The 25,639-nt window shown below is 43.4% G+C and overlaps 1 protein-coding gene across 1 annotated transcript in view; it reads left to right on the top strand.

Annotated features, from left to right (window-relative positions):
- LOC128685415 (hydroxylysine kinase-like) overlaps window positions 1-25,639 on the top strand; it is a 64,943-nt gene that overhangs the window by 16,496 nt on the left and 22,808 nt on the right. Inside the window, exon 3 of the mRNA XM_053771940.2 lies at window positions 7,859-7,998. Coding sequence (XP_053627915.2) covers window positions 7,859-7,998 — 140 coding nt within the window. The remainder of the gene's footprint in view (window positions 1-7,858; window positions 7,999-25,639) is intronic.

A 25,639-nucleotide genomic window follows, 5' to 3' on the forward strand; every position in this document is an offset into this window, starting at 1 on the left:
CTTTTAGCCGCTCTGTTATTCTTTTCCGTCGCCTGTAAAGGGAGCGCCTGTCTCTTTCTATTTTACATCTACTCCTCCTTTTTCTTAGAGGAATAAGCCTTGTGCATACATCGAGTGCCACCGAGTTAATCTGTTCTAGGCATAAGTTTGGGTCTGTGTTGCTTAGTATATCTTCCCAGCTTATATCGGTTAGGACTTGGTTTACTTGGTCCCACTTTATGTTTTTGTTATTGAAGTTGAATTTGGTGAATGCTCCCTCGTGACTAGTCTCATTTTGTCGGTCTGGGGCTCCTCGCATACATGTCTGAACCTCAATTATGTTGTGATCTGAGTATATTGTTTTTGATATGGTGACATTTCTTATCAGATCATCATTGTTAGTGAATATGAGGTCTAGTGTATTCTCCAGTCTAGTAGGCTCTATTATTTGCTGGTTTAAATTGAATTTTATGCAGAGATTTAAAAGCTCGTGTGAGTGTGAGTTTTCATCAGAGCTGCCTCCTGGTGTTATTACTGCAACAATATTATTTGCTATATTCCTCCATTTTAGGTGCCTTAAGTTGAAATCCCCCAGGAGCAAGATGTTGGGTGCAGGACCTGGAAGATTTTCCAGACAGTGGTCAATTTTTAACAGCTGTTCCTGGAATTGCTGGGATGTTGCATCCGGAGGCTTGTAGACTACCACAATGACTAGGTTTTGGTTCTCGACCTTTACTGCTAAAACTTCCACTACGTCATTTGAGGCATTAAGCAGTTCTGTGCAAACAAGTGACTCTGCAATGTACAGGCCAACCCCCCCCTTTTGCCTGTTCACTCTGTCACATCTGTATAGGTTGTAACCTGGGATCCATATTTCATTGTCCAAGTGATCCTTTATGTGGGTCTCAGTGAAAGCCGCGAACATTGCCTTTGCCTCTGCAAGCAGTCCACGGATGAAAGGTATTTTGTTGTTTGTTGCTGGCTTTAGACCCTGTATATTTGCAAGGAAGAATGTTATTGGACTGGTGGTATTGTTGGTACTGGGGGGGGATTTTTTTTCCGGCATTAGTATCTGTATCTGTTGGTTTGGAGTGGAGGCCATCGACTGTGGTTCCACTCCAGGAATGACTGGATTTGGTGTACGATTTCTGCCATTTCCTGCCAGTTTTTTTTTCCTTCCTGGCACTAAAAAACCTCTCCCTCTTGAGTGGCTGTGGCTACCCAGGTTTTCCCATGGCCTGGATGTTTTGTATCTTTTTGTCCCCTTTAGATGGTATGCCTGGCAATTTAAGTTATAGCACACTCTTTCCTGTACTGAAGAGGTACACATTTCAGGATGAAAAAGCTTACAGGAAGGGAGTTTGCATTTTCCTGTTGTCATATGGGCATGGCATTTTCTAGGGTGGTCATAGTTGCACGTCCCATCTGTTTTTCCAGATTTCCCATGCCAGCAGATACCAAGTGCATAGTATGTGCACAGGCTTGGTTTCCGCTTGCCTTGGGTTTCTGTGACTGTATTCCCTGTTGGTGCATGTTTCCCTGTCTTACTTCTATCCTCCCTAGCACCAACAATGGAGCTCCCACCAGTTGTTTTTGGTAATTTATCCTCACTATTGCTATTGGAGTCCTCTTGTTTGCTATTTCCTGCGGTATTTCTAGTTTGCAATATTGGTTTTATCTTATCTTTGACTACACTTGTTTCCCTACTATGGCTCCTGTCCCCTATGAGGTCATTTATATTTATTCCTTCCTGCGTATAATTCCCGACTACCTGGACAAAATCTCCAGCTTCACCATTACTGTCTCCCAGGACAGTATCTCCAGCTTCACCATTTCTGTCTCCCAGGACAGCACCTCCAGCTTCACCATTACTGTCTCCCAGGACAGCACCTCCAGCTTCACCATTACTGTCTCCCAGGACAGCACTATCAGCCCCACATTTACTGACTACCAGGACTTCATCTCCAGCCTTACAGTTTCTGACTACATGGCCAGTATCAAGGGCAGTACCATTCAGCCCAGACTTTTTATGTTCCCATCTGTTGTAGAAAGCTTCCAGGTTTTCTATGAAAGCAGCTTTGATGTTGTCCTCTTTTAATACCCTTGTGATTTTAGTCCACAGATTTTCCTCATTTGGGCATACCCAGAAACACTTCTCTGTTTTAATACTGCTTGTAGCTAGTTCTGGGATATCTGCACAAGGGGCGTGACACCAATTTCCACAAAAATGACAATTTATCCATGTGGAAGCCCGTTTGTTTGACTGACCACAGACTACACACAGCTTCATAATGATTTGACTGGTTGATTTACTGCAATTCTACTAGCAACCTCTTGAATATTATATTAATAACCTTAAATGAAGCTCTAGCTATTTGTATTTCTGTTTCTAACTCTTTTTGTATATTGGACAGCTTACCGTCACGTTCCTGATTTTTAATGTTTGTGTTTATAAGGGCCCTACAACCCCATCCGTTTACAGTCTGCTTTATTGTCCAACGAAACTGTTTGAAACCAGTCCCGGGTTCGGACCAGTCAAGGGTTCGGACCAGTCAAGGGTTCGGACCAGTCAAGGGTCCGGACCAGTCGATCTGCTCTGATCAGTGGGTCACTTATTTAAAACATACTGGTCGGTGATTTGAGCTAACACATGAAGGATCTACTGGAAATTATCTACCCGAGTAATATGTGATTTGACTGATACAAAAGTATAACTTGCGTGTTGAAGAGCCGGTGATATCACTACAATCTCCCCCTTCTAAAATATCAGAGACAGTAATCTCCCAAACTGTTAGGTGGGCGACGTACACGTCCCGACCTTCGTAGCCCTTGAGCCTCTTCACCAGGTTCGATATTTTCCGGCGGGGTTTGAGTAACTGCTGGAGCAGAATCCTCTATTTCCATAGGGGTAGTCTCAAGGGGCTTTCCAGGAGAAAACGAAGCATCTTTCACATCTATTGGTGTATCTTGAGATTCCACACTAATAGGGATTTCAACTGGGGCTAAATGTCTTGTAGATACTGTAGTCTCTTCACCATTTTGGTAGCGAATGTGGGCGTAATGTGGATTAGCTTGCAGGAGCTCTACCTCTTCCACTAAAGGATCCGTCTTGTTCATCCTACGGTGACTCTTCAGGAGAACGGGTCCAGGATGACATAACCAAGTGGGCACGGAGGCTCCCATAGAGGAACGACGTGAATAGTTGAGGAGTCTTTCATGAGGGGTTGCATTAGTAGCTGTGCACAGCAGTGATCTAATAGAGTGAAGAGCATCAGGTAGGACAGTTTGCCAGTGTTGAACAGGTAGATTGTGCGACTTTAATGTCATTGTAACTGCCTTCCATATAGTACCATTGAACCGCTCCACTTGACCATTGCCTTGAGGGTTGTAGCTTGTTGTTCTGCTGCAGGCAATACCTTTGCTAGCCAAAAACTCCTGAAGTTCGTTACTCATGAACGAGGATCCCCTGTCTGAATGGATATAAGCTGGCATACCAAAAATAGAGAACAACTGTGAAAGACAACTAATAACAGTTGAAGCAGCCATATTTGCACAGGGGAATACAAAGGGAAACCTTGAATATTCATCTACTATGTTAAGGAAATACCTATTCTGATTTGTGCTTGGTAGAGGTCCTTTGAAATCTATATTCAATCTTTCGAAAGGCTGGGTGGATTTTATGAGATGAGTCTTCTCTGGCTGATGAAAGTTTGGCTTGCACTCTGCACATACTCTGCATGCTCTGATCACTTGTCGCACATCTTCCACTGAGTAGGGCATGTTCTTTGATTTGACAAAATGGTACAGGCGTGTAACTCCTGGGTGACACAAAGCCTTGTGGAGAGCTGAGAGTGATTGCAAATCATGACATGCTGCTCCACAGTGGGACCTAGAGAATGCATCAGGTGAGATGTTCTCTTGACCCGGTCGGTACAGAATATCAAAGTCATAACACGATAGTTCCATCCTCCAGCGTAATATCTTGTCATTCTTTATCCTACTTTTGTGCCTCTTGTCGAACATATACATCACGGACCGTTGGTCAGTCCTTATAGTGAAATGTCTACCAGTTAAATAATGCCTCCAGTGGCGAACTGCTTCTATGATGGCCTGGGCTTCCTTTTCTACAGCAGCATAACATTTCTCTGATCCTTGAAAAGTTCTCGAAAAGAAGGCTACTGGTCGTCCTGCCTGAGATAAGACTGCAGCAATGGCTATGTCAGATGCATCCGTTTCCACTTCGAATGGTAGGGACTCATCAATGGCTTGAACTACTGAGTTTTCAATGTCCTGTTTGAGAGTATGGAAAGCGGCTTCTGCTTCCTTTGTCACAGGAAATGTGGTAGCACTCAATGGGCGGACTTTACTTGAATAGTTGTAGATCCATTGTGAGTAATAAGCAAAGAGACCAAGAGTTCTTCGGAGTGACTTTTTGTCTTGAGGCATTGGAAGTTCCCGTAGAGGTCGTAGTCGTTCAGGGTCTGGGAATATTGAACCTCCTTCCACTACATAACCAAGGATGCTAAGCCTTTTAGTTGAAAAAGTGCACTTTTCCTCATTGTAACTGATATTTTTCTTCTTGGCGGCTTCCAAAAACTTATCAAGGTTTGCATCATGTTCCTCCTGGGTCTTGCCACAAATGGTAACATTATCTAAATACACGTAGGTTCCCATGAGTTGCTCTTCCTGAATGAGTGAATCCATAATTCGTTGGAAGCAGGCTACCCCATTGGTGACTCCAAAAGGGACTCTGGTAAACTGATACAGGCCATCACTAGCCTGAAACGCTGTGTATGGTTTATCTTCATTCCTTATAGGGACTTGATGATAGGCACTCTGCAGATCAATTGTGCTAAACACGTAGTACTGAGCAATTTTGTTCACTGTATCGTCAATTCGAGGTAGAGGGTACCCATCAAGAAGTGTAAATTTGTTGATTGTCTCAGAGTAATCGATAGCCAGTCTCCGTTTCCTATAACCATCTTTAACAACAACAACCTGTGCACGCCAAGGGGAATCACTCGGTTCTATAATACCCTCCTTCAGCAGCCTCTGAGTTTCTTTCTCAATGAACATCCGATCCTCATAAGAATAGCGGCGTGACTTAGCTGATATAGGATGGCAATCCGCGGTAAGATTTGCAAACAGCTTTGGTGGGTCTACCCTTAAAGTGCTAAGTCCACAGACAACAAGAGGAGGCAGTTCACCTCCATATGTTAAGGTGACACTACCATGCAGCTTCTGAAAGTCCTGACCAAGGATAACATCAGAGCACAGTTGTGGCAGAATAGCTAAATGTACATCTTGATAATCCTTTCCATTAACTCTGAGATTTACCTTACAAAACCCTAAGGTCTGAATAGAGAGAGATGTTGATGCCATGGAAACGGTACCTGATGAGTGATGTAGAGTCAAGGAGAGCCGTTTAACTAAGTCAAGGTTGATGAAACTCTCTGAGCTGCCACTATCAATAAGACCATCTACTTCTGTTCCTTTGATGAATACTTTCACAACTGCCTTTGACAGTGAATTTGGAGTAGCCGCAGAAGTCACTGTTGCTAGAGTCGCATGATCACTGGAATGTGTGGAGGCACTAGCTCTTGTTGATGCATTAGCATGACATACTTTAGCAAAGTGACCTTTCTTGTGGCATTTATGGCACATTGCTTCACGAGCAGGACACTTTGGACGTGGATGTCTTGAAAAACCACAAAAGAAACACACCGTACCTGCTGCTGCTGTCACTGAGGCAGGTTCCCCAGTAACTTCATTGCAAGAGTCTTGGTCAGGAATTGCAGCACTTACCACTCGAGAAGGCTGAGTGGTACTGTATACTTCAGAATTCTTCTGGGCTGAATCTAGAGCTCTTGCCTGGTCAAAGGCAGCGGCTAAGTCGAGAGTTTTATTCTCCAATAAACGCTGCCTTATTATTGGTGATTGCAGGCCACTGATAAAAGCATCCCTGATGGACTCTTCACAATACTGAGCAGCTGTCACTGCTTGGAAGTGACAGTCCTTACCTAAAATTTTCAGTGCTTGAAAGTATTCCTCTAAGGACTCATCAATCTGCTGGCGGCGAGTTGCAAGGCGATAGCGTGCAAAGATTTCATTTGTAGGTTTAATATACTGAGACTTGAGGGTTTTGATAGCATCTTCGTAGGTATTACACTCAGAAATAGCCTCATATATCTTAGGTGACACAAAATTGATGAGCAGACTTAGTTTATCTAGATCTTCTTTAGGAAGGGCTCCCAAGAAGTTTTCGAAAGTCTTAAACCAGTGCTTCCATTCCTGAGCAGCCGTTGATAAGCTGGGGTCACAGTCTAGCCTCTCAGGTTTCAGTAAACGCTCCATGTTGTGATGTAGTCTAGCGCAGGATCACCACCAGGTAGCCCAGGATTCTATGTTCAATAAATTGTTGTGATAGAAACACAGGCCTTATCTCTAGGCTTTATTGAACATAGAATCTTAATAGTACTTCTGCAACAACAAAATATAATGACTAGTACATCTAATAATGGCTTCTACAGGGATGGTGATGTCTTGCATATGTCAAGAGAAAAGTTATAACTACAGGCCACATATTTAAACTCACCATGTAATCTGCATCGCTGATAAATGGATAAAGTAGGAGAGAATCACACACCATGTGTTGGTGCCCATGACACACACCAAACTGTTGTTGTTGTTAAGGGCCCCTAGAGGTGGTGCAGTATTATCCTGCTGCTGCTCCCCACAGGACCAGTATCACTACAGTGCACTTAGGAGTCTGTGGAGACAAAGAACTTTGTCCTTGGAGGCAAAAAGGGGAATGTATGAGAGTATAGTTTTACCAACACTCTTATATGGGTGTGAAGCATGGGTGATGAATGTTGCAGTGAGGAGAAGGCTGGAGGCAGTGGAGATGTCATGTCTGAGGGCAATGTGTGGTGTGAATATAATGCAGAGAATTCGTAGTTTGGAAGTTAGGAGGAGGTGCGGGATTACCAAAACTGTTGTCCAGAGGGCTGAGGAAGGGTTGTTGAGGTGGTTCGGACATGTAGAGAGAATGGAGTGAAACAGAATGACTTCAAGAGTGTATCAGTCTGTAGTGGAAGGAAGGCGGGGTAGGGGTCGGCCTAGGAAAGGTTGGAGGGAGGGGGTAAAGGAGGTTTTGTGTGCGAGGGGCTTGGACTTCCAGCAGGCGTGCGTGAGCGTGTTTGATAGGAGTGAATGGAGACGAATGGTTTTTAATACTTGACGTGCTGTTGGAGTGTGAGTGAAGTAACATTTATGAAGGGGTTCAGGGAAACCGGCAGGCCGGACTTGAGTCCTGGAGATGGGAAGTACAGTGCCTGCACTCTGAAGGAGGGGTGTTAATGTTGCAGTTTAAAAACTGTAGTGTAAAGCACCCTTCTGGCAAGACAGTGATGGAGTGAATGATGGTGAAAGTTTTTCTTTTTCGGGCCACCCTGCCTTGGTGGGAATCGGCCAGTGTGATAATAAAAAAAAATAACTTGTAAATACTTATAATTGCACTTGGTGAAAGAAAATATAATTCAAAGTCATTCAGCTGTGTTTGTTCTGCTCCTTGCTCCCCTTTACACCCAGGATAACAGGCCTTATTGTCCCTGGGTTGTAATACACTCTATGACAGTTCAGATGTCCTTCTAAACAACAAATATCATAAGCCCCTCCTTTAGAGTGCAGGCACTGTACTTCCCACCTCCAGGACTCAAGTCCAGTATATCTGTTTTATATCTGTTCCTGCATTAAATTTGCCTATTTTATGATGGATGTACAATAAAATGCTGTACACTACAGAAGTTACCAATTTTCTAGGTTTAGCCTTACCTGTATCACATCATGAATGCTTTGAAGAACAATTAATTGTTTGCAGCTAATGAAGAGCCAAGTGGTCGTTACATGGTGAAGTTGTTAACATTCATTGAAGGCAAGATCCTACACCAAGTTCCATTCACTAAAGAACTTTTTTTTGAATGTGGAGCATACCTGGGAAAGTTAGATAATGAACTTAAGGTGAGTAAATGTTATATTCTTTTTCTTCCATTAAATTGTTGTAATTGCCTGTTTTTTTTTTTTTTTGCACTTGAATTTACAGACTAAGATCTGGCCTGGTAGGCAATGCTCTCACTTCACACACTGAGTGTCTTGTGGTTTAATCCCTGTTTGGGTGGAAACACGGATGTGTTTCTTTACACCTGCTGTCCCCGTTCACCTAACAGTAAGTAGGTACCTGGGTGTTAGCCGACTGGTGTGGGTGGTATCCTGGGGGACAAGATTGAAGGACCTCAGTGGAAATAAGCCGAACAGTCCTCGATAACACACTGACTTGGGTAATCCTGCGTGGCTTACCCTCCGGGGTTAAAAATCCAAACAAATTGTATCTTATCTTACCCCAGCTTGTCTCAGAGTCCAGCTATATTAAGATGTGATTCATGACACTCATCTGACACCTAGGTACAGTATCTAATAACTGCTAGGTGAACATACGGAGCAGATATAAGGAGATTTGCCTATATACATCTTAACCCACCAGGGTTGGAAACCAGGTCGTTTGGTTATGAGCTGAAAGTATTGTACACAAATAACCCGCACATAAAAGAGAGAAGCTTACGACGACGTTTCGGTCCGACTTGGACCATTGACAAAGTCACACTAACAGAGGTGGAGCAGGACGGCTATATATAGGCAGGAAGAGGTGGTGGTAGTAGTATTAGTAGTAGTAGTAGTAGTAGTACAAGAGTTGTATATGATACCGACAAGATGAAATTAAGACACATGCACAACACCCGGGCATCCCCATCATAGACGTTTCGCCATCCAGCCAGCCACTGGATGGCGAAACGTCCACAACAAAGACAACCAGACGCCGCACATATGTCTTAATTTTATCAGTAGTTGTAGTAGTAGTAGAAGAAGAAGAGGTAGTAGTAGTGGTAGTGGTAGAAGTGGGAAAAGGACGAGCCAGTCAAATACAAAGGAAGGGGAGCACTGCAAGAGAGCTAGATGCCCACAGAGGGAGAGCAAGCGCACAGAGGTGCGTGAAAGGGAAGTGGTGAAATAAATGAAGAAGGAACAGAAACACGAGACATGAGAGTGAAAGACAACCCAGAGGAGCAAAGGAAAGAGGAAAGGGGAAGAGGAAGAAGAAACAGAAAAAGAAAAAGAAAAAATGAGGATTCAGGTTAAGTCACGGGTGTTCTGAAGTTTGGAGCATTTTACAATGTAGTGGGAGAGGAAGGCATCTACAGAGACGAAGCCAGGGCTAAGGTTCATACAAGGAAAGTTGTGTATTAGAGAGGATTCAACTAGACGGCGACTGTCCTGCTCCACCTCTGTTAGTGTGACTTTGTCAATGGTCCAAGTCGGACCGAAACGTCGTCGTAAGGTTCTCTCTTTTATGTGCGGGTTATTTGTGTATCGTTCCAGTCACGGTATTGTGCCTTTTTTTTTATTTCTGAAAGTATTGTCACTGAGCTGTGGGCCGCTTTTTTCTTAAAAAAAAATTAAAGATTTTATTCTTTTGCAAAGGGTAGAATGTTTAATTAGAGTTTTGATTTGCTACGAACAAAGAAAGCCACTATCATGCCACGGCATTTTGGGGAGACTAATCCTAATGCATTACTTAAATCTAGACAAGATAAGAGTGGTTTACTTATATTAAAATCTATATTTAATCTTAATACTAATGTGAGGTAGTCAAGGTGGAGGTTTATAAAAATAATAATCTTGAAGTTTCACATAATAAAAACAATGATAATAATAATTATTATTATTATTATTATTATTATTATTATTATTATTATTATTATTATTATTATTATTATTATTATTATAATCAAAAAGAAGCGCTAAGCCACAAAATAATAATAATAATAATAATAATAATAATAATAATAATAATAATAATAATAATAATAATAATAATATCTTTATTTACTGTAAGTACATGTACAAGGTATACAGTCCTAGCTGACATCAATGACATACTACTATTTACCTGGAGTTTACCTGGAGAGAGTTTCGGGGGTCAACGCCCCCGCGGCCCGGTCTGTGACCAGGCCTCCTGGTGGATCAGCGCCTGATCAACCAGGCTGTTGCTGCTGGCTGCACGCAAACCAACGTACGAGCCACAGCCCGGCTGATCAGGAACTGACTTTAGGTGCTTGTCCAGTGCCAGCTTGAAGACTGCCAGGGGTCTGTTGGTAATCCCCCTTATGTGTGCTGGGAGGCAGTTGAACAGTCTCGGGCCCCTGACACTTATTGTATGGTCTCTTAACGTGCTAGTGACACCCCTGCTTTTCATTGGGGGGATGGTGCATCGTCTGCCAAGTCTTTTGCTTTCGTAGTGAGTGATTTTCGTGTGCAAGTTCGGTACTAGTCCCTCTAGGATTTTCCAGGTGTATATAATCATGTATCTCTCCCTCCTGCGTTCCAGGGAATACAGGTTTAGAAACCTCAAGCGCTCCCAGTAATTGAGGTGTTTTATCTCCGTTATGCGCGCCGTGAAAGTTCTCTGTACATTTTCTAGGTCGGCAATTTCACCTGCCTTGAAAGGTGCTGTTAGAGTGCAGCAATATTCCAGCCTAGATAGAACAAGTGACCTGAAGAGTGTCATCATGGGCTTGGCCTCCCTAGTTTTGAAGGTTCTCATTATCCATCCTGTCATTTTTCTAGCAGATGCGATTGATACAATGTTATGGTCCTTGAAGGTGAGATCCTCCGACATAATCGCTTGTTATGCTGAGCATTTCGGGTAAATTAGGTCAGTTTTGTCCCAGGATGCGACCCACACCAGTCCACTAACACCCAGGTGCCCATTTTGAACTGATGGGTGAACAGGGACAGGGACAAGGACAACAGGTGTCTTATCGATTGGCAGATGTTAAATAGACTAGAGGTCATATAATATAATGCAATAACTGATGTGAAGTTGTTTTGGTTGATTTGGGTGCCGGATTAGTGATTTTGCAAAATTACAGTGTGGTCAGGTTAGAATACACAGAACCCAACGGCGATATTTACGCATCGGCGATTTCACTCACTTTACACCCTATTTTTGGCCCATTCCATTGTTCCAATCTACCAGACTCATAGCTATTTCGCTAGTATTCCTTTTTTTTACATTTTTTAAAACTTTATATTCAATATACATATATATGTTAAAAACCATAAAACATGACAAACTGCAAAAGGTGACATATACCGGCTCTCCCCACCTCTCTAAACAGATTTAAGAAATCGTAATGACACGATTGCAAATAAACCATACCCCCGGCCGGGATTGAACCCGCGGTCATAGAGTCTCAAAACTCCAGCCCGTCATGTTGACGGCAGTGAAGGGACTAGAGCTAGAGTTCGTCACGGCCACGCTAGCTGGAGATTCATCTGTAAAAACTTGCATTTGTGGTCACAGAGGTGCCTGTGCTAACCTTCCTATGGTGTAGAAATATACCTAGTTGGATGAATCTTATTGTGGCTAGCTGGTCTAGTGGCTAACGCGACAGTCTGGAGTTTTGAGACTCTGTGAACGCGGGTTCAATCCCGGCCGGGGGTATGGTTTCTCTAAACAGATTACAAACACTTACAGATTAACTGCATATAATCCCACCTCCTGCCCGCTACACCGAAACAGCCCAAGCACAACATACGTAGGCACAGCAGAGATATAATATATTACTCTACATACATGATAAATAAGTAAGTCACACAGCAACAAATATCAAGTGCATACGCTGCCACTCCCTCCCATCCCTGGCTATATCAACCTCAAGGAAATTCACCCCACATGTTACCATTCCTAATGATATACAAGACAAAGAACACCTCCAATATATTATGAACAAAATGGTAAGCTCCAGTGAAACCATACATGATTTTATTAAAACAATTTATTCAACACATGAGACAATACAAACCAAAATATGGAAATATGTACAATTCCATGCACCTTATTCCACATTAAGCTTACCCTTTACCGTAATATATTACGTAACACCGCATTACAAGATTACAAGCATGTTAACAGAACCTACGACAAGATTTTATACAAAATTAACATCCACCACCTCACCAACACATGATACAAAAACATCTAATACCATGACAGCAAAACCCCTATCTCACTCGGTACCAAAACTCCCATACACACAGGGCCGGATTAAGAAGTCTCCGGGCCCTAGGCTATTCAGATTGGGGGGGCCCCTTTGAGTTACGGTAAGCGAAGCGACCCCTTCCAGCTAGTTAGGCCTGAGTGGTTGAGGGGAGAGGACGTGTGTGTTGAGTGAAGTCCTAGGCCTTCTATATCAGAACTGCTTATCTCACCCGACTGATAACTCATCATGCAACAAATATCGTTGGAGCGCAGCTGAATTGCTGCTGGAACTCTTATGTGTGAACTGTGACTAGTGATATACCTAGTGAAACACAAACATGTTGATTTGAAGTGGCTGTAGGAGGCTACACCTTCACTCCACCTCGCCTGTCTCCCCTCCTTCCTCGATTTGGAACTCAGGCATTCGCCTCTATTTACTTATGGTCTAGAGGCGGTTTTTGAAAGACCACATAAATGCTTGAGTGCCCGTGTCAGTCCTCCGTGCCGCACTCCACTCATCTTATGTATGTCTCCTGTGTGCCTACCTGCCTGCTACAAGCAAATATCCAAGTGGTTGACACGGGCTTAGCAAGCACATTCAAGCAGGCTTGAAAGCAGCATTTGAAGGCCCAGCATGTCTACGTATACGTTCTACAGTGTTGCTGGCATACCAGTGTTTCCTGCAGTGGCTTAGTTAAGAACAATTTAACGAGCATTGCAGTACTAACTTTTTAAGTGGGACATGCCAGAGGTTTACCTATAAACATTGTAAGTTTGTGCTAGTAGTGTTAAGTGCTGCAGATTTGTTGTAACTATTTGCACGAGTGGATTTCACTGACTTAGGACATTGTGCGACCATCAATACCTACATAGGCTTAAAATGAGTGAGGAATGTCTGGCCTGCTGGGTGACCTTGAAAATGGCACTATAAGACCCGCATGCCACTTACACCCATACTGCGTGTGTCTAGTGAGGTGAATGTCCCTTCCTCGACTTTCCTATTCACCGGTATCCCTTAACTCGTCGCCATTATCTACATATGGGATAAGGGCGAGTTTAGCTGATCCAGGCTAAACAGCGCTCCAAGCCAGCCAGTGAAGGCCAAGTTACAGAATGCCTTTGTGAACGTTCTACAGTGTTCCGGCCGTACCTTCGGTGTTGTGAGAACTAGTTCTTAAGTAGTGAAAATTTGTCTGTCATTCCAAGACACGTGTGCTAGATGTGTTAAGTGCTGCGGGTCTGGAGTAATTAACAAGTAGTACAGTGTTGGTAACTCTCGAGACGACTGTGGGCCCAGTGAATGACCTTGAAAATCGCACTGCGACCCGCAGGCCACTACACCCATATTGCCTGTGTCTAGCGAGGTGAATATCCCTTCCTTGTCCCTTCTCTCTTATGGAATAAAGGCGGTTTCACTGACCCAAAAGTAACAGACTAACTCTTCCATCTCAAGCAGCTGAACTAAAAGTGACCTATGGATGTGAACGAAGTAAATGATGGTGAAGGCGAATTCGTACGTTTTAGAAGTAAGGGAGCTTTGAAAAAAGAAAGAGGATTTCAAAGGAGACTTGCTGCAAGAAACAACGAGAGCAACAACAACCATTGCAGAACGGTTAGGCTTGATTTCCCTGCTAACACTGAGTTTGAGGTCAAGTTTAGATGGTTTTACGAAGCTTCATTAGACAACCCAGAAAAAAACCTTCGGATTCGCTTTCGTCATGACGAGGATAATTACGTTTTTGTTACTAACGACCCAACATTCATAGAAAAACTTCTTACTCATAAATATGCTAACATCCAACTCCAAGCTGCCCCACCAAGATCACCTAAAGTACTTATTGTTATCCACAATGTCAATAAGTACATGGATCCTAAATTCCTGTTGTCAGATCAAGTTGCAAACCCTCGTCGACTTCCAAATGATCTGATATTGGCTGAGTGGATTGGTCAAGGGACTCCACCATCATATATCTACTCTCGTGCAGCGCTTAACAGGAGTTACAAAATAGCTTTGTACAAAGCACCTCACCGTAGATGCTACAAGTGTCAGCGCTGGGGTCACATTGCTTGGAAATGCTCATCTAAGTCACACTGGTGTGCAGTGTGTGCCAAGGCCCATCCTTCTCACCAGTGCTATGATATGATCAAGAAACACCAGACCGTTGCATTAGAATGTATCAATTGTAAGACTCCAGGAGTCACAGCTGCTCATGCTGACTGCAGAGCGAAAGCTGCCCACATCGCCAGCCGCAGAGCTCCCGCCTCACCCATCACCCCCCATGATGAGGCAATAGGCCTACCAGATACTTCATGTCTGAATACTGACCCTTGCCTGAACTCAGACAATATGGTTGAGCGAGTCACTCTGGGAGTACATCAACAGAGCACGATCACGTCTGCTATCAACACTAGTAATGCTGCTGGTGTTGACACCATCTGTCTGGCTGAGTCAGCTGTCAGTCAGCCACCTGACTCAGCTGATCGGGACTTCATACTTCCTGATGACGCTAGTCTTGCTGGGGTGGTACACAACATGCAGCTGCGCATAACAGTACTGGAGAAGCAACAATGGTGTTTGAAACAACAACTTGAGCACCACGAGGAAAAACTTACAGAGGTTGCAAATGAGTACATCAACCCACAGATAGTCAGCCATTATGAAAATGAGTGTGGTGATGATGAACAAACTGATGATTGCAGTGGTGTTAATAATCACAAAAACGATGAATCTGATAGTGGTGTTTACAATCACAGTGAAGATGATAAGGGCAGTGAAGGCCATCATGATAGTCAACCTGATGAGTGTAATGTATTGATAGATACTGAGTGTGGAGATGACCCGGTTGTTGATAATGGTGTATGTATCACTGGTCATAATGATGAGGGAAGTGATACATGTGATGATAGTGATGAGTGTAATAAAAGCGGAGAGTTGAGTGCGAGGGATAGTGTCACCTTCCATACATTCACAGACAAAGAGCGCAGTGACCTCTGTGTACAAAGACTCCCAAGAGGTCTCACTAATGGAAGTGCACTTAGGAGACTCATGGATAAGGATAATACTGATGATATTGATATTGATTATGTCTGTTTGTTATTTAGTAAGTTTTTTCATTTTGCTGAGAAATTGAAAACTATCCCTGGACTTTTATAATGGAACCAAACTCGTATAAACTATCCATTTTAAGTTGGAATATTGCGTCACTTAGAAAAAGATTTTCTGACCTGCATCATAAAGTAACCACTGAATCCATTGATATTGTGTGTCTACAAGAGTGCAGAGTCCCTGAAAAATCCCAACCCCCTAAATTGCCATCGTTTGTTGCATATAACCTCAAATCTACTAATTCTTGTGTTCTATATATTAAAAAATCACTTCCCCATCAACTTCTTGCACATAAGAAAACAGAGGGGCTACAGTATCACGGTGTTAGGATTTATATTGGGAACTCTGCTCTCAACATATTTAACTTGTACGCTCCTGCTGATAAGTTTAATTACTTGGAGCTCCCAACTTGTGCTCAGTCTGAACCTACTCTCATTATTGGTGATTATAATGCAAGACACAAAAGCATTGGAAACTCTCAGTTTGGTAATCGTAATGGCAATCAACTGTTGTCACTCTTAAACAGTCATGATAATGTGCAAATTGTAGGTGACCTTGAACCCACACATATCTATGGAGGTGTCCTTGATCTGTGTCTTGGCTTCAACATTACTTCTGCCAGCTGTGAGTCTTCCATTGTAACAGATATAGCGTCTGATCATTTCCCAAGGCTAACCTCTCTAGATATTGGTAATACTATTCTCCCTGGTGGGATATTCAAACGGAAACGTCTTAATGTTTCCCCTGATCAACATGATGACTTTGTTGCACATGTGACTGACTGGTATAATTCCTATGAGTGTACCTCTGTCGAGACTTTTAACAATGACCTTGTGAGCAGTATTCAGAACTTCTTAGAGCCGCCTCTGAAACCTCCTACTACTCTAAATCCAAATGACTTCCATAATAATCATAAGTCTTATAAAAATCATACCTATTACAATGATTCTAAACTTCGAACATTGAAACGTACTGCTCGCAGACTAGGCCTAGCCTATAGAAACCATCGTACCCCTGAAATGCTGAGCCTCTTCCAAACTGCCCTTGCTGCTGCCAGAGAGCGTATGACAGAGCTGCGGCAAACAGACTGGGAACAATTTGTCAATGGTCTCAATGCTCACACCCCACTTAGCCGGGCATGGAGGGACATAAATAGAATTAAGGGTAACAGAACTGGGCAGATCGCGCACCCTCATCCCTTGCATAGGGCGAATGAGTTAGTCAGTGCTTGGGCTGCTACATCTAGCTATGACAGTCTTCCCAGTACCACACAGGCGAAATTAATGGACAAATATGATGCAAGGGAGAGACTTGTTTGCTTTATGCTCAGCAAGGCAGATGACTGCAACATTCCTTTCACTAATTATGAACTTGATGCAGCACTAACTAAGGGCAACTCCACGTCGCCTGGTGAGGATGGTATTACTTACAACATACTCAGATTGCTGTGTCGAGTACCAGGTAATCCTTTACTTGAATTATATAACATGAGTTATGTCACTGGGGAGCTCCCTAAATCATGGACCAATAGCCTCATTATTCCCATTCCAAAGCCCAATCAACAAAACTCATTTCGCCCAATATCCCTTACTAGCTGCTTGTGTAAAACATTTGAAAGGATGATTCTTAATCGTCTTATGCACAGAATTAAGGAATTCTTGTCACCCCGGTTGCATGGCTTCATGCATGGAAGGAGTGTGCATCATTGCATTACCACCTTTCTCACTCTGCACACTGACAGCTCATACACTACGTTCCTTGACCTTAAATCCGCTTTTGATGTAGCCAACAGACATGTAATCATTAGTGAACTTGCCAGAATGGATGTTGGAGGATGGCTTCTCCGCTGGATTAAAGGTTACCTGTCCAACAGAAAGTCGTCTGTGTTGTTCCAGGGACATAGAAGTGTAACTAAAGATTTTGAATTAGGAACCCCACAGGGAGGTGTGCTTAGTCCCACCCTTTTCAACATTTTGATTAATGCCTTACTTAATGCCATGCCTAGCCAGCCCCATCATTATATGGTTAGTTTTGCTGATGACATAATGATTCACACTACCGGATTCTCCAACACCCAAAACATTCTTAATCATGTTTTAGCCTCGTGTCAGGACCTGGGGTTAATAATCTCAGGGGATAAAACAAAGATACTCAACAGGCGTCCTCCTCGGCAGAGAGGCACAGTTCGTCAGATCCAGTTGCATGATGGGTCTCTTCTAGAATATGTAAGCAGATACAGGTATCTAGGCTTTGAGGTTCCACTACTTGGACCTGTTGTAACGAGACTTTGTCGCCAATACAAAGAAAGGCTGAGAGCACTTAGAGTTGTGGCAGGTTTTCATCCCAGGTATGGTGCTAATGTTAAAATTGTGAAAATGATGTATCTTGCTTATATTAGATCATTGGTTGATTATGCAGCGCCACTACTTGCACTCGTGTCTGACTGGAAGCTTGGAGGGCTGGAAAAACTGCAAAACGAAGCAATGAGGATCATCCTAGGATGCCCTCGTACTGCCAAAATTTTAAATATGCGGAAAGAACTTAATATTCCAAGCATTAGAGATCGTGTTACTGAAAGAAATATCCTTATTGGGGTCAATATGCTTAGGCTAGCCCATTCAAACCCCTGCACAGAAGCCCTCCAAACTTTCCTCAGCACTGGTGAACATCCTTCCAGATGGATCGAAAAAACTGGAACCGACCTCCGCATGAACCAGCTACATGATCTATATCAAGTTGGACAACAGAGACATTTCCCTGCTCCATGGGATATTACCCCATTCCAAACTACCATTCCTCCATTTCCCCCCAAAACTCTTCTTAAATCACAACCAAAGCTTCGTCTTGAAGCCAAACATGATGCCTTAAGCTGTATTGATAACTTAGTCACACAGAACAATCTTTCACAAATTATTTACGTCGATGGTTCTGTTCACCAGTCCACTGGTGCAGCTGGTAGTGCTGCTGTTGTCACACAGAGTGATGGCTCTCATAAAGAAATTGGAGCACGCATCAATAACTGGGCCTCTACCCTTCAAACAGAACTGTTTGCCATACTCCTTGCACTCAAATGTGTCCATGTATCTAAGGTTGACACTTTAATTGTAACTGATTCTCTGTCATCCATAAATGCTCTCAACTCATTAAGTATAAATTGTGGCATGCTTTTGTCAGAAGCCAGACATAGATATGGTAAGATTGTGGACAGTGGAGTCAGAGTGCACATGCTGTGGATTCCATCTCACATTGGTCTTCAGATGCATGATAGAACTGATAAATTGGCTAAGCTGTATGCTTTCAAAGAGGGGGTAGATTACAATCTTGGGTTGTCATTTAGCAGTTTGAGAACAATAATACGAAAAGAACTTCAAATGAACTTTATTGACTTAAGACTTAGGGAGATTGACACAAGTCAGTCCATCTATCATCATTCCATCATGCAGGAGGAGCCACATGTCTATGGTGCATCCAACAAGATAAGCAGACTCTTGGATGTCACTACTGCCCGGCTCCGGCTGGGTTACAAGTATCTTTGGCAGGTTAAATCACCACCACCAGATGTAGACCAAACGAAATGTAAACTTTGCCAGATGGACTATTGTCACACATTGCGTCATTATGTACTGGAGTGTGATAAAATTAATGAATTTAGAAACAACTCACTCAGAAGTGTTCAAGAAATGGCTAAGTATTTTATCCACAGTGGTATATTGCAGACCATTCTGGAGAAATACCCTGACTTTGCTAGCTGTAAATAAAGCATTACCACATGTGTGCATGTGTGTGTGTGTGTGTGTGTGTGTGTGTGTGTGTGTGTGTGTGTGTGTGTGTGTGTGTGTGTGTGTGTGTGTGTGGTGTGTGTGTGTGTGTGTGTGTGTGTGTGTGTGTGTGTGTGTGTGTGTGTGTGTGTGTGTGTGTGTGTGTGTGTGTGTGTGTGTGTGTGTGTGTGTGTGTGTGTGTGTGTGTGTGTGTGTGTGTGTGTGTGGGTGTGTGTGAGAGTGTGTGTGAGGGTGTGTGTGAGGGTGTGTGTGTGGGTGTGTGTGTGTGTGTTTGTGTGTGTGTTTGTTTGTGTGTGTGTGTGTGTGTGTGTGCGTGTGCGTGTGTGTGTGTGTGCGTGTGTGGGTGTGTGTGTGCGTGTGTGGGTGTGTGTGTGTGTGTGTGTGTGTGTGTGTGTGTGTGTGTGTGTGGGTGTGTGTGAGGGTGTGTGTGTGGGTGTGTGTGAGGGTGTGTGTGTGGGTGTGTGTGAGGGTGTGTGTGTGTGGGTGTTGGTGTGTGTGTGTGTGGGTGTGTGTGTGTGGGTGTGCGTCCTTGTGTGTATGCATATATTTGTACGCTCGTGTGCACATGTCCGTGCGTGCGCCCTCGTGTGTGTATGTGCGCGCGCGCGCTAGTGTGGGTGTATGATCCACTTAATATTTGTATTTATAACTCATTACAATTGTGACCAGGTGTGGACGTATCAGTGGTTCATTACTTTGTAATTTGTTCATGACTGTAACCATGTATAGGAGTGAAGCTGATTCATTACCTCTGTAACTTGCCATGATTAGTGACCAGATCTACCTGGAGTTCATTACCTTTGTAACTAGTTCAGCTATCATAACTTTGGGGTCCAGTCACTGGACCCATTATGTACCTTTGTAATCTTTTGACTACCGCCCACAGGATGGGTATGGGGTGCATAAAGATATTAAACTAAAGTGTGTGTGTGTGTACTCACCTAGTTGTACTCACCTAGTTGAGGTTGCGGGGGTCGAGTCCGAGCTCCTGGCCCCGCCTCTTCACTGATCGCTACTAGGTCACTCTCCCTGAGCCGTGAGCTTTATCGTACCTCTGCTTAAAGCTATGTATGGATCCTGCCTCCACTACATCGCTTCCCAAACTATTCCACTTACTGACTACTCTGTGGCTGAAGAAATACTTCCTAACATCCCTGTGATTCATCTGTGTCTTTAGCTTCCAACTGTGTCCCCTTGTTACTGTGTCCAATCTCTGGAACATCCTGTTTTTGTCCACCTTGTCAATTCCTCTCAGTATTTTGTATGTCGTTATCATGTCCCCCCTATCTCTCCTGTCCTCCAGTGTCGTCAGGTTGATTTCCCTTAACCTCTCCTCGTAGGACATACCTCTTAGCTCTGGGACTAGTCTTGTTGCAAACCTTTGCACTTTCTCTAGTTTCTTTACGTGCTTGGCTAGGTGTGGGTTCCAAACTGGTGCCGCATACTCCAATATGGGCCTAACGTATACGGTGTACAGGGTCCTGAACGATTCCTTATTAAGATGTCGGAATGCTGTTCTGAGGTTTGCTAGGCGCCCATATGCTGCAGCAGTTATTTGGTTGATGTGCGCTTCAGGAGATGTGCCTGGTGTTATACTCACCCCAAGATCTTTTTCCTTGAGTGAGGTTTGTAGTCTCTGACCCCCTAGACTGTACTCCGTCTGCGGCCTTCTTTGCCCTTCCCCAATCTTCATGACTTTGCACTTGGTGGGATTGAACTCCAGGAGCCAATTGCTGGACCAGTTCTGCAGCCTGTCCAGATCCCTTTGTAGTTCTGCCTGGTCTTCGATCGAGTGTATTCTTCTCATCAACTTCACGTCATCTGCAAACAGGGACACCTCAGAGTCTATTCCTTCCGTCATGTCGTTCACAAATACCAGAAACAGCACTGGTCCTAGGACTGACCCCTGCGGGACCCCGCTGGTCACAGGTGCCCACTCTGACACCTCGCCACGTACCATGACTCGCTGCTGTCTTCCTGACAAGTATTCCCTGATCCATTGTAGTGCCTTCCCTGTTATCCCTGCTTGGTCCTCCAGTTTTTGCACCAATCTCTTGTGTGGAACTGTGTCAAACGCCTTCTTGCAGTCCAAGAAAATGCAATCCACCCACCCCTCTCTCTCTTGTCTTACTGCTGTCACCATGTCATAGAACTCCAGTAGGTTTGTGACACAGGATTTCCCGTCCCTGAAACCATGCTGGCTGCTGTTGATGAGATCATTCCTTTCTAGGTGTTCCACCACTCTTCTCCTGATAATCTTCTCCATGATTTTGCATACTATACATGTCAGTGACACTGGTCTGTAGTTTAATGCTTCATGTCTGTCTCCTTTTTTAAAGATTGGGACTACATTTGCTGTCTTCCATGCCTCAGGCAATCTCCCTGTTTCGATAGATGTATTGAATATTGTTGTTAGGGGTACACATAGCGCCTCTGCTCCCTCTCTCAATACCCATGGGGAGATGTTATCTGGCCCCATTGCCTTTGAGGTATCTAGCTCACTCAGAAGCCTCTTCACTTCTTCCTCGGTTGTGTGCACTGTGTCCAGCACTTGGTGGTGTGCCCCACCTCTCCGTCTTTCTGGAGTCCCTTCTGTCTCCTCTGTGAACACTTCTTTGAATCTCTTGTTGAGTTCTTCACATACTTCCCGGTCATTTCCTGTTGTCTCTCCTCCTTCCTTCCTTAGCCTGATTACCTGGTCCTTGACTGTTGTTTTCCTCCTGATGTGGCTGTACAACAGTTTCGGGTCAGATTTGGCTTTCGCTGCTATGTCATTTTCATATTGTCTTTGGGCCTCCCTTCTTATCTGTGCATATTCATTTCTGGCTCTACGACTGTTCTCCTTATTCTCCTGGGTCCTTTGCCTTCTATATTTCTTCCATTCCCTAGCACACTTGGTTTTTGCCTCCCTGCACCTTTGGGTAAACCATGGGCTCATCCTGGCTTTTTCATTACTCCTGTTACCCTTGGGTACAAACCTCTCCTCAGCCTCCTTGCATTTTATTGCTACATATTCCATCATCTCATTAACTGGTTTCCCTGCCAGTTCTCTGTCACACTGAACCCCGTTCAGGTAGTTCCTCATTCCTGTGTAGTCCCCTTTCTTGTAGTTTGGCTTCATTCGTCCTGGCCTTCCTGCTTCTCCCTCCACTTGTAGCTCTACTGTGTATTCGAAGCTTACAACCACATGGTCACTGGCCCCAAGGGGTCTTTCATATGTGATGTCCTCGATATCTGCACTACTGAAGGTGAATACTAAGTCCAGCCTTGCTGGTTCATCCTCTCCTCTCTCTCTTGTAGTGTCCCTTACGTGTTGGTACATGAAGTTCTCCAGTACCACCTCCATCATCTTAGCCCTCCAAGTATCTTGGCCCCCATGTGGGTCCAAGTTCTCCCAATCTATCTCCTTGTGGTTAAAGTCACCCATGTGTGTGTGTGTGTGTGTGTGTGTGTGTGTGTGTGTGTGTGTGTGTGTGTGTGTGTGTGTGTGGTGTGTGTGACTCAACAATCAATATTTGCACCAATAACTCATTACAGTTGTGACCGGGTGTGGAAGTGTGAATTGCTCATTACTCTATAATTTGTTCATGATTGTAGCCAAAGTATAAACGTAAGTAACCATTCTACAGAATTCATTACCTTTGTAACTTCTGAGCTCATTACCTTTGTACCTAGTTCAGCTATCAAAACTTTGGGGGCCCAGTCCCTGGACCCATTACGTACCTCTGTAATCTGTAAATACCTTTGTAACTTGTCATGATTGTGACCAGACTTACCTGGAGTTCATTACCTTTGTAAATTGTGAGTTCATTACCTTTGTAAATTGTGAGTTCATTACCTCTGTAACTTGCTCAGCTATCAAAACTTTGGAGTCCAGTCCCTGGACCAATTATGTACCTCTGTAATCTTTTGACTACCGCCCACAGGATGGGTATGGGGTGCATAATAAACATATTAAACTAACTCCTTCACAGTTAGTAGCTGGAAGTGTTAGGTAAAGGCGATACACTATGTCAACATTAGGGAAGGTTTCTGAGATACCTGCATTTCTTAAATGTTTCAAAGCAGCTGAGGGCGCACATTTTTCAGGTGGAGCTTTAATCTGATTCATATACCCAGAAAAATGAACTATTTCTTCAACAAATGTGTCCTGAACATCTGCTGAAAGGTGTTGTTGCAACTTTAGTGCAGCTTCTCTCAATTCTGCATCTGGCATAGTTGTAATTTTGAACAGAAATCCAAACTTGTCATTGAGATTCTGGTAGATTTCTTTTCTTTTCACCAATTCTGTAATCAGTGAATCCAGAATGACGAAGTATGTAGCTGTCTTACATTTATTTCTGCCTTGGTAGCAACACAATTTCATTGTCTGGCTCTTCAAAATTGCGTTTCCTCTTCCTTGACCGCTGATGATCAGCCCGGTAACTGTAGTCTTTCACCAGCAGTTTAGCTTTCTCTTCAAACATTTCAAAAGCTTCATCATTGCGAAGTGAGCTTACAAATTCCACTAAGCCTGCATAGAGGTTAGCACAAGTAGCCATTTCAATTTCAATTTTCTGAAGTGTCTTGTTCGTGGCATTTAACCGTTCCAGTATACAGTCCCAAAGCACACAGAGTAAGGCCAATTCAAAATCTTCCAATTTTGATGCTAAGCTCGGTGCTTCGCTTCTTGTAATTGATGTCTGGTCTTCATCCTCTGCTATTTGGATCAAAGCAGAACGTATTTCAGCAAAGCTGTCTTTCAAAGCATGTGTTGCATCATGCTGCGCTGACCACCTTGTTGTTGATAATGATTTGATGACATCTCCATGAATGGTTGACTTGAGTATACTCCACCGATGCGTTGAAGCAGAGAAAAAATTAAATTAAAAAGTGCTTGTAAAAGTCCAAAAAATGAAACTGCAGCGACACAACACTCCGCAGCACATGACCCAACAAGATTAAGAGAATGTGCTGAGCAGGGCACATATTCAGCAAGTGGGTTGATTTGCTTGATACGGGCTTGCAATCCATTATATTTACCCGACATGTTACTTGCATTGTCGTAGCTCTGGCCACGGCAATCCATAATAGAGAGATCATGTTCAAGCAGAGTATCCAGTACTACATTCATCATTGTTTCTCCATCATGGCCTGAAAGAGGAATGAATTTTATAAAGCGCTCTACAGGCTTACCACTGGAGTCGACAAAGCGAACAATGAATGTCAATTGATCTGTATGTGAAATATCAATTGAGATCTGTTATTGAAATGATAAAGACTTAAAGACAGGACAAAGTGCTTTTAAAACCTACAAACGGAAGTCAGTTTGCGTTTTTAGGTTTTTCTTTATAGTATTTTTACCAAAAATGCGTCTTTACTGGTCCATGCGTCTTTACTGGTCAAGTAACCCTATCAGGTACCTCCCTTAACATTTAGAGGCGAAAACAAACATTTATCCATACACATCAATGTCTATCAACAACACTTCAGTTAATTTGTCACAGTACAAGTCTAGATAACGTGTAATTACTACAGAAAATTGGAGAGGAATCTCCCATACTCACCCATTAGCGGGAAAACACAACTGTTCTGATGTAAACAAAGGCATATTGAGTGTTGCCATCTATGGTTAGGTTTATTTATTTTTATTTTATTTCATTATTTATTTTTGTTTTGATTAATTTTTAAAAATCAATTTTACTCTCCAAACACTTGAACCTTTGAGGTAGGGACCCATTTGCACTTGCACCATGTGCGCAGTCTTGGATGAGCCCCTGAACCCCTGGGACTGCAGGGCCCCCAAATGCGTGGGGCCCTAGGCAAATGCCTAGTTTGCCTATGCGGTAATCCGGCCCTGCGTACATATAACATATTTACTGACTTTAGACACGTTATACATTCCCCAACTTAAGACCATTCCACCCCCCCACTCCCTCTGCTGTGTACACCTCAATGGAATACCACACAGACCAATACACAAGTCCTAACTACACAGTACACAAGAAACCTTACACATGAGCATAATCTATAAAAAGTGCCAACTCCTCAGAGCACTCCTTACCATGGTTTTACAATGGGATATAATAAAAGGCCACTTAATTTTATGCTGTCCCATGCAGCAAACCCTGACCACACTTCTAAATACAATACTGTTATCCTCTTCTAAAGGGAAAAACAAATCTCTTACATCATCCATTGGGACAACAAAAGCACCAACTTCGATGCATACAGGATCATTCACTAGGCTCACATGTTTTGTATGTAAGGTTACAGGATATTATTCAGAGCTACAAAAGACGTTCTTCTAGGACTGAAGCACCGTCTATTCATTATTTCAGAAGGCACACATACCTCCGCACACTCACAGTAGACCGGGACATAAATTTACAAAGTCAATAATACCAGCCTCCCTAAACATTTCACCTCCGGCTCTACCCGTGCTGGGATAGACACACAGTACCAATCCCCACCACACGATAAAATGTACATCGCACAGGAAAATCTCAACCAGCTCACCACTAACCGACATACACTCATCTGCCAACTTCCCAAACAGTAGAACATGCACTTGAACATGTTCACACTAAGAACTCAGTCTCTCCTTTAGTGCACACAGGCACAGGGAGGACTACGAAAGGATAAATCATGCACACAAGCTGCACCTCAGACTCTGGAGCACACCTGTTAAATTTCACC

This window comes from Cherax quadricarinatus, chromosome 8 (genome assembly GCF_038502225.1).
Source record: "Cherax quadricarinatus isolate ZL_2023a chromosome 8, ASM3850222v1, whole genome shotgun sequence".
Classification (NCBI taxonomy): domain Eukaryota; kingdom Metazoa; phylum Arthropoda; class Malacostraca; order Decapoda; family Parastacidae; genus Cherax; species Cherax quadricarinatus.